Source organism: Mesoplodon bidens (assembly GCF_964165515.1).
Source record: "Mesoplodon bidens genome assembly, chromosome: 1".
In the NCBI taxonomy this organism is placed as follows: domain Eukaryota; kingdom Metazoa; phylum Chordata; class Mammalia; order Artiodactyla; family Ziphiidae; genus Mesoplodon; species Mesoplodon bidens.
In genome coordinates, this window is record NC_138176.1 from 114,372,472 (window position 1) to 114,386,086 (window position 13,615).

At 53.0% G+C, this 13,615-nt stretch overlaps 2 protein-coding genes across 2 annotated transcripts in view; both read right to left on the reverse strand.

Annotated features, from left to right (window-relative positions):
* Positions 1 to 849, reverse strand: part of HEATR1 (HEAT repeat containing 1) — a 50,694-nt gene extending 49,845 nt beyond the window's left edge. Inside the window, exons 1-2 of the mRNA XM_081241251.1 lie at positions 757 to 849; positions 282 to 455 (exon numbers count right to left, since the gene is read on the reverse strand). Coding sequence (XP_081097377.1) covers positions 282 to 423 — 142 coding nt within the window. The 5' untranslated portion in view covers positions 424 to 455; positions 757 to 849. The remainder of the gene's footprint in view (positions 1 to 281; positions 456 to 756) is intronic.
* Positions 818 to 13,615, reverse strand: part of LOC308627014 (P2X purinoceptor 5-like) — a gene marked incomplete at both ends in the record, with an annotated part of 71,275 nt that continues 58,477 nt past the window's right edge. Inside the window, 13 exon segments of the mRNA XM_081252622.1 lie at positions 818 to 885; positions 4,893 to 5,070; positions 5,205 to 5,324; positions 7,361 to 7,426; positions 7,577 to 7,670; positions 8,130 to 8,266; positions 8,983 to 9,121; positions 9,377 to 9,438; positions 9,442 to 9,457; positions 9,716 to 9,812; positions 9,899 to 9,974; positions 10,260 to 10,331; positions 10,968 to 11,118. Of these exon segments, the coding sequence (XP_081108748.1) occupies positions 818 to 885; positions 4,893 to 5,070; positions 5,205 to 5,324; positions 7,361 to 7,426; positions 7,577 to 7,670; positions 8,130 to 8,266; positions 8,983 to 9,121; positions 9,377 to 9,438; positions 9,442 to 9,457; positions 9,716 to 9,812; positions 9,899 to 9,974; positions 10,260 to 10,331; positions 10,968 to 11,118 (1,276 nt within the window).

Genomic DNA, 13,615 nt, shown 5'->3' on the forward strand with positions numbered 1-13,615 from the left:
CACAGCCTCCCGCCCCTTTTGACTGTTCCTCCTCTCTACAGCTTAGATGACCCCCCAACCTTGTTTATCACCTGTGACATTCAGATGCCGCTGCCTATATACATTTCACGCATCTAGCGCATGGCTTTTTGTTATTCTCTTTCCCCTTAACAACGTAAGTCAGCTGAGCAAGTTAAAAACCGCTAAGGAAGAGGGCGGGTGAGAAAAGAAAACAAAAAAATACACCAACATCCAGGAAACACACGCTTCCCAGAGCTTTCCTAAGTTAAAGGGTAGCTCACCAATGGCAAAGGCGGTGTCCCTGTCGATGGTGGCCGCTTCCTTGGGGTCAAACAACAAAGAGGCAACTTCATCTCTAGATAAGAGGCTGGGATCACTCTGAGGAAGGGCGAGTCGTTGGAGCTGCTGGGCTAAGGACGTCATCTTTCAGGCCAGCGGATTTCTAAACACACAGGCTAAGAAACATAACCCCGTGAGAAGCCTCTACAAAATTAAAAGGTGGCTTAACGGTAAGCAGCAAATGCCTCACGTACAAGCAACTTTCCTCCGTACTCAACGCGGCCGCGGACACATCACCTGCTGCCCAGGGACTCGCGGACGCCGGAGGTGCAAACACTAAAGCAACAGCGGTAACAGCTAATTACAGCCCCGGGGACCGCGCCGAACGTTTCTCAGCCCCGACTCCGCGGAGACTCGAAAACCCGCGCACACCTTACGCTCCCCTGTACACCACCCCGACCCACAGCTCCTACTCACCCGGAGCTCGACTTGGGGCAGGACTCAGAATCCAACGAATCTTCACAGCAGCTCCCACGTGTTACCAATAAGTCCAGCTCTCGCCCGGAAATGTGGAGCACTCCTCGGGCGAATTTCCGGTTTCAGGCACTACGGCAAGTGAAGAGGTACAAGCTTGCCGGAATGTCAAAAGGAGACTCCGCCTCCAGGCGGCGAAGCCCCGCCCCTCCGCCGCGCGGGACTTAAGGCTCGGGATCTGCGGTCGGCTAGCTGGGAGCTAGTGGTCTGTTTTTGGCTTGTGGCTGGAAGTTTCAGTTTCTGGGCGGGCCTTTTGTGTGCTTTAAGGTTCTGTAGCCGGAATCATTCATTCAACATATACGTATCCAGCTTTTACTAGGTACCGGCAGCATCGCGCAGTGGTTAAAACTGTGAGCGGGCTTCCCTGGTGGCGCGCAGTGGTTGAGAGTCCGCCTGCCGATGCAGGGGACACGGGTTCGTGCCCCGGTCCGGGAAGATCCCACATGCCGCGGAGCGGCTGGGCCCGTGAGCCATGACCGCTGAGTCTGCGCGTTGGGAGCCTGTGCTCCGCAACGGGAGGGGCCACGGCAGTGAGAGGCCCCCGTACCGCAAAAACAAAACAAAACAAAACAAAAACAAACTGAGCTGTGAAGTCACAGCCCGGGTTCATATACCCGCGCTAACGCCTTTGGGCGGTGTGAGCTACACCGAATTCTCATCTCTCTGTTTCTTACCTCCTCTATAAAACGAAAAGAAGCTGAGAATTTCAGGCGATGAGCTACTGATCGCGGTGTGAGCCGCTCCACAAATTCTGGACACAACCGTCCTGGGGCTTGGGGGCCATCCCTTCCGCCACTTTGCATTCTTGGAGGCCACGCATTGTTTTTTGTTTGTTGGTTGGTTGGTGTAAACTAACCCTGGTGAGAAGTAATTTACAAACGAAATCACACACTTCAGTTTAGCAATTCGATGAGTTTTAACAAAAGAATAAGCAGGTAACACTATCTCCCCATTCAAGACATAGAAAGTTTCCATCGCCCCTAAAAAGTTCCCTCTTGCCCCTTTGCTGTGATGCCCACCCCACTGCCGGCATCAGGTAACCATTGGTCTCCTTGGTGTCACTATAGATCGGTGTTGCTGACGAGTGTCCCATATGGATATACCACATTCTGTTCCCCAAGCAGCGGTATGTGCCCAAATGGAGTGCACTGGCCTCTCCAAGAAGCTGCACAGGACACAGGAGTGAAATTGGATATCCTACCTATCTTTTTTGGATGCATTCATTTCTCTTAGGATGTGGAGCTCTTCGATGCCAGGGTGTCAGTCTTCTTCCTTGGAGACTGTTGGAAACAGAGTTACAGTTTGGGGGGCTCACTTCTATACTCCGTGCTGATCTCTCCCTTTTGTGAACACAATCTTCTGTTGTGCTTTGCTTTAACAGCATTTAAAACAACCAAAAAAATCTTTTCAGTTATTTCTAGAGAGAGTTTTGCATGGGGTGTTGATTGCCTTGTAGTGTGGTTTTTCAAGTTCTGGTGGTATCTCTTTCATCCTTAACAACAGATCTCTCAAAGGAATTTTTTTTTTCTTTACAAAAGCAGTCAGTTTGGGGAGAAGTGAAAGTAGTGAGAAATGAAAATCAGGCCTATTTTTATCCACAAAGACATATTTGATTTTTTGCCTAAAAAAAGATCCTCATATTTTTAAAAGCTTCATCAAAGTGAAAATAAAAGGAAAGTTACAGCAGTATTTGGTTCAACCATTTTTATGTCAGTTCCAATGGTGTATGGGCCCGTCTGAATTTTACTTTAGAAGCAAACTAGCAGGGCTTCCCTGGTGGCACAGTGGCTAAGAATCCGCCTGCCAATGCGGGGGACACGGGCCCGAGCCCTGGTCGGAGAAGATCCCGCGTGCCACAGAGCAACTAAGCCAGTGCGTTACAACTACTGAGCCTGTGCTCTAGAGCCCGCGAGCCACAACTACTGAGCCCGTGTTCCACAACTGCTGAAGCCTGCACGCCTAGAGCCCGTGCAGAGCCCGTGCTCTGCAACAAGAGAAGCCACCGCAATGAGAAGCCCGCGCACCGCAACAAAGGGTAGACCCCGCTCGCCGCAACTAGAGAAAGCCCACGCACAGCAATGAAGACCCAACACAGCCAAAAATAAATAAATATATATTTTTAAAAAGAAGTAAACTAGCAAAGTAAAAAGAACAAGTCAGAGATCCATAAATGTAATATGCGTTTCAAAAAGCTTTGATTTAAAAAAATATGCCATGATCTTGAGTTACATCTTTTTCTCCAGAATTTCTCTAGAATTCTCATCTAATTTCTCCAGAATTTAAAAAGAATTCTTTTGATATATTCCTGATTGTTTTCTGATTATCACTTCCTCAGTTTTTGTGATTATAAGCCTGTCTTCCGGTTTGATTATTCAGCCGAGGACCAGAGCAAGTGTCCTTTCTCAGTTGTTATTTGAATTTAAAATATTGGTTATAGATCATCTGTAGCTCTGCAATTCCTCCTATCTTATAATCCTTTTAATGCCTTGTGCCATTTTACATTCATTAAATCCAAAATTTTAGCTGTAGTGATACATATTTCTTGATGCAAGTGTAAACATTGTTTTCAGAGATGGTATTTTAACCATGCATTCTTACATCTTATGGGGGATGTCATGTGGCAGAGTGATGATTCTACTCCTTATTTCAATCACTGTTCATAGCAAGGACTCTACCCCAAAAAAGCAAATTCATAAGTGATTTGAATGAATGAGTTCTTTTTAAAAGGACTCTTGGGCCTCCCTGGTGGCGCAGTGGTTGAGAGTCCGCCTGCCGATGCAGGGGATACGGGTTCGTGCCCCGGTCTGGGAGGATCCCATATGCCACGGAGCGGCTGGGCCCGTGAGCCATGGCCGCTGGGCCTGCGCGTCCGGAGCCTGTGCTCCGCAACGGGAGAGGCCACAACAGTGAGAGGCCCGCATACCGCAAAAAGAAAAAAAAAAAAAAAAAAAAAGGACTCTTAAAAAGCCCTTCCTCACCCCACTCCCCTTTAATCCAGAGCATGGATACTTTGATTCACTCCATGTGTACTTTATACCAGGCTAGGCATATGGTGGTGAACAAGACAGGTAAGTTCTCTACTCTTGTGGAGCTTACATCCCACCAGGAAGAGACAGATAAAAGGCAAACAGATAAATCAGAAAACCATCAGGCAATGTAATAAGGGGTCTGATGACAATAATACAAAGCCATATGATAGGGGTCACAGAGGGAGGGCATCATTAGTCTGAGTGGTTGGAGAAGGACCCTCTGAGGAGGGAACATTTATGCTAAGACCTGAGTGACAATTCTTGATAAAGTGGAGATATCTCAGCTAGGGTTGATCTTGACATTTAATCCAATCACAAGAGGGCTAATTTCTGCCCATCAAATACACCAAGCTTGTATTTTCCTCATGTCACTTACGGCTACCTGAAATGATCTGATTCGTTTGCATACCTATTTATTTCTTGTATCCCCTCACTAGAATACTGTCTCCATATAGGCTGGCATGGAGTCTGCCCCTATGATATTGGAGCCAGGGCAAGGATACAGAGGGACACACACCTGTCAGTCTAAATACTTAAGAGTTATAAATCAACCTAGCACACTGTTACCTCGGATATGTTAAAACCTCCAATTTTGACAAGTAAACAATTATAATGATAAAATGAAAATGTTTTCATACGGCTGAAAGACAGCAAAATACAAAAGATGGCAGAATTTAATTACCATTGTAACTGTCTGCGTACAATATTGATTGGCTGATGATTGTGGATGAGTAATAAAGATATGTAGAGCTAATACATATCCTATATATTTAGCCCATAAAATTTTGCCATTTCAGCAAAATTACCAATTATGTTGTTTAATCCAGACTTGCAATATTTGTGTTCTATTGGCAAAAATGATCAAAGAGATTAAAAAATAAAATTTAATTACATTCAAAGTGTACAAAATTTGAATATATTTTCATAAAATATAAATTATGTAAAAATCAATACATTATATTTATTTTTCACTTGTTTTCAAGAGAATTATCTTCAAGAACGCAAAAGTGAGCATCCTCCAGTGCAAGATGGCGTCGCGGGAATCTGTACCACGGGTTGTCTGAGGGAGCGCCGAGCTACTGCGTCCGCCGCTGGGTTCCAGGCCCAGCTCCCCACTGGAGGCCGCCAATTGCTGAGTCAGCAGAGAATGGAAGCTCGAAGCAGAGGGCAGCCAGCCACAGGGAGAGAAACTGAGGCCCAAGGCGGCCTGGGACTGGTCCAAAGTCACCTGGGGAGACAGTGGCAGGGCCAGGCCTGGAAACCAGGTCTCCTGCCCATGGCCTGGGTGGTCTTGTCTTCTGCCAGCTGCTCTGAAGTAGAATCCAGTTTTGTAGAGTTGGTACTCAGAACATTCCGCCTTACCCAGCCCTTCCAAGGGAGCTCCCTGTATTCAGCCCTGCCTCTACCCCACAAACGCCGACATAAAACCAGGTGGCTCTTTTTGATGAAGTAGATGAGTACCAGGTCGCAGAAGAAAGACCCCTGCAAAAGAGTTGGGGTCCCTGACTCAGAATCCTAGACTTCCAGAGAGCACCCGGCCACTTGACACCAACTACATCCCATTTGATCCTGCAGCAACCCCTGAGGGGGGCTGTGCTCAGAAAGAGGCATTTTGTCCAAGGCCACAAAGCTGGTCCACGGTAGAGCCAGAGTTAGCCTGTGGTCCGTCTGACCCCTCAGGTTGAGCACGCCGCACTACCCTGATCCCATCGAATCACGCCTTCAGCCAGTGTCTGCTGAGCACTCACCAGTGCCAGGCACTGCCCTGGGGTGCGGGAAAGAGTAAGACAATGACACTCTCTGGGGACTCCCCCTCTGGTGCAGGAGACGAGCATATAAATTATGACAGAGTGACAATGTCCCGTGATGGGGCGAGGAGCAGGGGCAGCAGAGAGAAGATGGGACTCTACTCAGCCTGGGGAGGAATATCTGGGCTGAGTCTTGAGGCTGAAGAGGATTTTATATAAGGAAAAAGGAAAAAACGCTCAGGAAGGGCACTGCAGAGGAACAGGCTCGTCACGCCTGGGAACAGGGCCAGGAACGGAATTGTGGCATTGCGGGAAGATCCCTTTAGTAGGCAGTGAGAGAGGGACTGGAGGGTATCTGAACAACAAGGACACCACAGCAGCGGTCAAGGAAAGATGAGGAGGCCTGCGCCAACCCAGCGGACCGACCCACTGACACCTGAACACAAGCTCTTCAGACCAGAGTGGATGGCGCAAATACCAGTCTCCTCCACCAGAGGGCGACTCCACCCACTGCACAGAGAGGAGGGGGCGGGGTGGTGGGAGAGGGTTGATGGAGGACCACAGGTGAATCAGGGCCTCTGACCCTGAGCATTGCACAACCTTTCCCACCCCCGCAACCCTCCCCCAGATGCCAAAAAGGTTATCAATTCCTTGTTCCACAGAGAACACTCCTCCCACCCCCCCCCACCCAGCCTCTACCACTTTTCGCCATTACCTTCATTCCACAAGTGTGTCCCCAGATGCCTGTGTTCTGATTTACCCCCATCATAAGAATGTGATGTCTGAAGGTGGCCCCTGTCTTGGGAAGTTACCTATGCAAACGTGCAGGGCTCCCCATCAATGTTGCTGCAGTTAAGAGGAGTCCCTTGGGGCCCACTTTCATCCACTGACCACCTCTCAGGAGCATGGCCTCTTTGAGTCCTGCTACAGGACACGGTGTTCTTGGTCTCAATAAAAAGTCAGTCTGAGGTCCTCCTGGAAGCCCCCATGGGGCTGCTGTGACCTCCCGGGCAGAGGAACCAGGGACAAGGCTGCCAGAAACCTTGGCAAGGGGCTTGCTGGTATGGGTGTGAGCCACTCTGATGACTGCCTTGTCTTTAAAAAGCTTCCAGAAAAACAAAGGGGCATGAAAGATCCAGAGGAAGCCTTTCCCTGCCCTCCAGCCGTTACTTCCTCTCCGGTGGCCCCTCTGCCCAACTGAAGGGACAGACCTGGACTACAGCCCGACTTCCCTGCCTCTCATCTTTTTAGCCCCGTGATTCACAACGGCGGGGGGGGCAGTTTGGCAACATCTGGAGACATTTTTGGCCGTCACAACTGGGGGGGGGAATGTGCCGCTGGCGTCTGGTGGGTAGAGGCCGAGGATGCTGTCAGACACCCTACAATGCACACAGTCACCCCACAAAAAAAGTGATCTGGCCCTACGTGTCAACAGGGCCACGGCTGAGAAGCCCTGTATATAGCCGGATCCTGCTTCTCTTTAGCAGAAGTGGAGACAAGGCTGCACAGGATCCCGGAGAACCCCCCAGCTGCAGAGCCACAGGCAGAAGCCTCTCTGGCTCTGGAAAGAGAAACCCAGGTAGTCACGGCCACCTGGGGGCTGCTGGAGGGGTGTGAAGTCCCAGAGAGCCCTGTTCACCCCCATATCCACACTGACCTCCCCAGTTCTGGTTCTTTCTGGAGCACTGGGGCAACTCCCCTGGGGCAGTGTCCCCCTGCCCACCCCCACGGGTGCTCGGAGGGTAAAGGGGGTGGGGGAGAGGTACTCACCACACCCATGAGCGCCACCCCTGAGCCCACGTTGATGACTGTGGGGACGATGTTGAACTTCCCTGCCTGGAGCACAGAGAGACAAGGTGGGGTGAGGAAGGCAGCAGGACAGCAGGATCCCCAGGGACTCCACCAGAGCCAGCCTGGGGTCCCCCCCAGCATGCCCCACCCTCCCAGGACCTGCCCAGCTTCAGAAGGGGGGCCTCACCCACACACCTTGCCATTCACCATCACATCAAAGCGGATCCCGTAGGCTTTAAACAGCGTGCGGAGCTCCACCCCAGCTGCGTCTCGGTAATACTTGGCAAACCTGGGGGAGACACGGCTCGGGGAGCCCTCAGCCTGCCTGGGTCTTCCCTGTTTGGCAACACAGGCTCCACTACCTAGGAGATTTATAACCCCCACCCCACCCCAGGACCCTGGCATTCAGCAGCCCCAGGAAAGGTTGGAGACCCCCTTGCTGATGTGACATAAAAGGTTCATTCAGATCTTTGCAGTTCTTGCCAGACACTCCCCAAGAGGCAAGGGCTTTCCCACGGCTGCCGGGCCAACCCGGGCCACCAAGGCACTGATGGGCCTGACCCAGGCCTCAGCTTCAGGGTAAGTCCAGAGCCATGGCCAATGCTTCTGTCCCAGAGGCCCCCTGGCAGCCTCCCTGCACCTCCCACTCTGACACCCACCCCCAGGAAGGGGTGTCATAGCGCTGACACCCAGGCAAGGACACGAAACGTGGACAGGGTCATAAGGTGGCAGACTTAGCCCCCATTACCTGAAGCTGTACCCAGAAGAAAGAGAGTTTTCTGAAAATCTGTTGTCCAGACGGTTAAAATAATAGCGAGGGTAACATTCCGAGGGAGCTCTGTCAAGGTCACAGTCCCAGTCAATCTGAATTCCTATCACACCACCCTTGATGCAAAGGAGACAAGAATCAGTGCACAGGGCTTCCCTGGTGGCGCAGTGGTTGAGAATCCGCCTGCCGATGCAGGGGACACGGGTTCGTGTCCCGGTCTGGGAAGATCCCACATGCCGCGGAGCGGCTGGGCCGTGAGCCATGGCCGCTGAGCCTGCGCGTCTGGAGCCTGCGCTCCGCAATGGGAGAGGCCACAACAGTGAGAGGCCCGCATACCGCAAAAAAAAAAAAAAAAAAAAAAAAAAAAGAATCAGTGCACAGAACTTTCTGGAGACAGAAGTCACAGACCAACTCTTCATGGAGAGCTCAGGCAGGGGGTTGGCCCCACTGGAGCATCCTTCCGGGAGGGTTCACACCTATGGGGTGACTGAGAAAAGTACGTCGCTGACAGCCCATATCCTCCTGCTTCACGCTCCAGGGAGAAGGGAATGACCCGAGCGAGCACCTACCGCAGGACTGGCACCTCACACCACAGCCAGGGTGCCAGTGGGGCCCCTGGCTCGGTTTCAGCTGATGCCCCAGGACTCAAGAGCCAGATGCGGGTGCAAGTGTGGCCCTCACCAAGTGCAGCACAGCTGGCTGTGCAGCACAGCTAATTCTGAGACAGTCCCTGGGCAGGTGAATGCAGGGCCACCCCATCCCATGGGTCCTCCTCCACACCCCCTCCTCATTGCAGAGCTCAAGCCCAGAGCCCTCCAGCCCCACCACCCACCTGCACAGCTATCTCCTGGAAGCTGCTCCCGGTCCAGCGGACCACAGACCCAAGTCGGAAGATGGGGCAGTAGGGGTCCTTGGGGCCAAATTTACAGGACTTCAGGAACGCTCTGTCTGTGGTGTCCAGCACATTTGTCCTGGGTGGAGGCCATGAAGAGCCAGTGAAAGGAAGGTGAGACTCGCTGTTCCCAGTCCAGAAACCGGGCCTGAGCCACACTGAGCCCTTGACTTTTAGCCCCTCCTCAGATCCTGACTGCTTTCCCACCCACAACATCCTCCAGTACGAAAGGACACAGCCCTGCCGCCACTGCACAGGAAAGGGTGCCCCCTCATCACCCAGTGGGTCATTCCACACAGCGTCCCATACACACCATGCACACAGGCCCACGTACTTGGAGAAGTTGAATTTGGGGAAACGAATGAAGTTCTTTATGTAAACAGTGAAGTCTTCAGCTTAGCCCAGGAGTGGCTTCCTGAAAACCAAGGCAGGACAGTCTGCTCAGGAGGCCCTGCCCCGCCCCCTCCATGCCTGTGCTGAGGCTGAAGCCTGTCTGCTCCCTGGGTGCCCTGGAGCCTTTGCAAAGGACAGTCAATTTGATCATGTTGGGGTGGTCCTGGGGCCTTTGTGGGGTGTCCTAGCTTCTCCCCCAGGACACATCTCCACCATCGGGCTGGGACCCGCTGCCCAGGACTGGGTAACTCCTCAGGGTCCCGAGGTTGCAGCCACTCACGCTGGCCTGGACTTTGTCTCCACCGGGCACCAGGCGAAGATCTCACAGGTGCCCTTTTGCTCGCTCCCCGCCCACAGGCAGCGGCCAGTCCTCACTCCTGCAGGGGTGGGAGAAGGACAATGCCAGGAACCTCCTGGTTCCAGCTCCCCTTCTGCCCCCAGCCCCGTCTACTCCAGGCCTCACCATTTCCAGCCACAACAGGCTCCCCAGGAGGGCAGTCGCTGTCCTCATAGCACAAGGCATCAGGAATGCTTTCACTCTGCCAGGAGAGAAAGGGTGCCTGGCTGGGGGGAGGTGCCTGCAGGGACCCCTTCTCAGAACCAGGTCCCACCCCAGGGTGAGGCCAGGGGTTCCTCTCTTGCCTGTGGCAGCTCACCCCTTGAGAACCTGCTTCTCCCCTGAACAATGCAGGTGTGCACGCTGGTGCACACATCCCCCAGGGCCCTTGGAGGGGGTCGACACCCCTGCCTCAGGAGAGGGGTGGACCCCAAGTACTGCTGATAGCTCTCCCACCCCCTCCCCAGCTCTCTGCACCAAGACGCACCTCGGCACAGGTTTCCTGCCGCTGGTTGGGGGTCACGACCAGGTTGGTGATTACAAAGAAGACATTCTCTCCCTGAGAAACCAGAGGGAGGTTGAGGAACCCCCTCCTGCTATTTGGGGTCCCCCCTTCCCGGGGCTGCCTGGAAGGTGGTGGGATCTCTGCATGGGTGTTGCAGACACTGGGGCCACAAAATCAGTGGATCCCACCCAAGAGCCCACTGACCTCAGAGTCCCAGAGCAGGTATGCTTAGAGGGGTCTCTTCCATGCCCACAACCCCAAACCATTCTGACCTCAGCCCCCAGGGTCCAAGCTGAGATACAGGAGGGGAGAGAGGAGAAGGGGCAGTGATGAGATGGCCTGGCCCCAGCCCAGGGAACTGCTCCCAGGGACAGTGGCCAATATAAGGGCGGGGCTCTCGGTGCCAGGCCACCCAACTCACACTGACCTGGAAGTTTTATGGGTCCCATTTGGTCTCAACAGGCTCAGGGTTTGATGGGAACAGAGCAGCCCCGTAAGGCACAGTTGGGGAGGGCTGGGGTTTGGCATGGGGGAAAGGACCTGGGCAGAGTCTATCTGCAAACCCTGCAGCCGTCCCAGGCCAAGGGAGACAGTGAATGGAGGTCCCTGGCTCCCCAAGCAGTTTCCCATGTCACCCACCCAGATCCAGACCCTGTCAGCCTAGGCCCTTGTGCTGGGTGGGGCTCAGACCTGGGGTGGGATGACATAGTCGGCAACATCCCAGAGCCGCTCCCCAAGCTCTGAGGTGTTAGTGAAGGTCACACCCTTGACTTTGGTGATGACGCTGCTCTGCAGGGATGTGTCCCTGTCTTGGTAACACTTCTTCACCAGGAACACCCAACTGCAGGGAGGGGCAAGCAGGTGGGCGTCAGCCTCATTGCTGCCCTCAGGTCCCCAGGGTGTGGAGGGGGCAGACTTGGGGCTCCACCTTTCCCACCAGCTCCTGGGCAGGAGTCACAACTCCCTCTGCCGCCTGAAAGCCAGTCCTGCAAGCAGCAGAGGTGACAAGCAACCCCAGAAGCGAGAGGCTGCTGCTCTCAGGAGCCAAGGCCCTGCAGCCGGGCAAGCTTGAGATGAAACCGGCTCGACCCACACTTGCCATGTGACCTCGGGTGAGCCAATGAACTCGGGGGGTCAACACAGGGCTAAGTGCACCTCCTTCCAGAGGGGTGAGGATGGTTAACGGACATGGTGCACAACCTGGAACTTATCATGAGGAGACCTCAGACAGACCCAAACTGAGGGACATTCTAAAAAATTAGAGTGCAAAATCCTGTACTCTTTGACACCCAAAACACAAGCAACAAAAGAAGAAATAGGTAAGTTGGACTTGATCCAAATTAAGAACTTTTTTGTGCATCGAAGGACACTATCGACAAATTGAAAAGACAACCCAGAGAATGGGAGAAAATATTTGTGAGTCACATAACTGGTAAGGGTCTAGTACCCAGAATATACAAAGAAGTCTTACAACTCAACAATAAAAAAGACAAGTAATCCAATTTAAATATGGGCTAAGGGGGCTTCCCTGGTGGCACAGTGGTTGGTAGTCCGCCTGCCAAGGCAGGGGACATGGGTTCGAGCCCTGGTCCGGGAGGATCCCACATGCCGCGGAGCGCCTGAGCCCGTGTGCCACAACTACTGAGCCTGCGCTCTAAGGCCTGTGAGCCACAACTACTGAGCCCACGTGCTGCAACTACTGAAGCCTGCACGCCTACAGCCCGTGCTCCGCAACAAGAGAAGCCACCGCAATGAGAAGCCCACACACAGCAATTAAGAGTAGCCGCAGCCCGGGGAAAGGGTCTGGAGCTGCCGAAGAGGCAAGAGACTTTTTTCCCTTTTGTTTCCTGGTGCGCGAGGAGAGGGCATTAAGAGGGCTGCTTGGGGAAGCGCCGGAGACAGGCGCGGACCTCGGAGACGGGTGTGGGACGCTGGGGCTGCTGCTGCCGCCGCCGCCGCGGGGCCTATGTGCGAGCGCGGGTCACTGTCCTACCCGCCTTCCGGGGGTCCTGTGCACCCCGCCACTGCCGGGGTCCCGGGACCCGGGGACGGCTTTCCCGGGAAAGCGCACGGAGCGCCTCGGGCTGCTGCAACGTCACGCCGGCCTCTGCCGCCGCAGGCCCGCCCCACACTGCGCGCCCCTCCCTCCCCTCTGCCTGAGTGAGCCAGAGCCCCCGAATCAGCGGCTCCTTTAAACCCGTCCTGTCTGAGCGAAGAACGGACGCCCTCCGGCGACCTACGCGCAGAGGCGGGGCCAGGTCCAAGGCTGAGACCCGGGAGCTGTGAGAGCAGAGAAGAGACAGGGAAATCTCTCTGTGCAGCCTCGGAGGCAGCGGATTAAAGCTCCACGGTCCATTTGATGTGCCCTGCGTCTGTGGAGTGCATGAATGGACAGCGAATCATCCCAAATTGAGGAAGTGGACTTTGAGGACAAGATTTAAGACTTTCCCCCCTTTTCCTCTTTTTACAACGAATTATTCCAAATTAAGGAGGTGGACTTAGAGAGCAAGATTTCAGACTTCTCGCCCTTTTCCTCTTTTTACAATGAAGTATCCCAAATTGAGGAGGTGGACTTGGAGAGCAAGATTTTTGATTTTTCCCCCTGCTCTCTTTTTGTGAATGTGTATGTGTAATCTTCTGTGTAAGATTCTCTCTGTATACCTTTGCTTCCACCATATGTCCCAGGGTTCTATCGGTCCGTTTTTTTTTTCAATAATTACTTTCTAATTTTAATAACGCTACTATATTTCATACTTTATTCTATTTTACTTTACCTGCTCTTTCTTTTTTTCCTACCTTCCCTTCCTCCCTCCCTCCCTCTGCTCCTCCTTTCCTTCTTTCTTTTTCTTTCCTCCCTCCCTCCCTCCCACCCTTCTTCTTTACACTTTCTTTTTCTTTCCTTCCTCCCTCCCTCCCTCCTGTCTTTCTTTCTTTCTTTCCTCCCTCCCTCCCTCCCTCCCTTCTTCCATTCACTCTTCCTTTTGCTTTCATTCCTCCCTCCCTCCCTCCTTTCTTTCTTTCTTTCCATCCTCCCTCCCTCCTTTCTTTCTTCCTTCCTTCCTTCCTTTCTTCCCTTCTTCCTTTCTTTCCCTCTCTCTTTCTTTCTTCTACTAATTCTTTCTTTCTACTTTTTCTCCCTGTTATTCTGAGCCGGGTGGATGAAAGGCTCTTGGTGCTGCAGCCAGGAGCCAGTGCTGTGCCTCTGAAGTGGGAGAGCCAACTTCAGGACACGGGTCCACAAGAGACCTCCCAGCTCCACATAATATCAAGCAGCGAAAATCTCCCAGAGATCTCCATCTCAACACCAGCACCCAGCTTCACTCAACGACCAGCAAGCT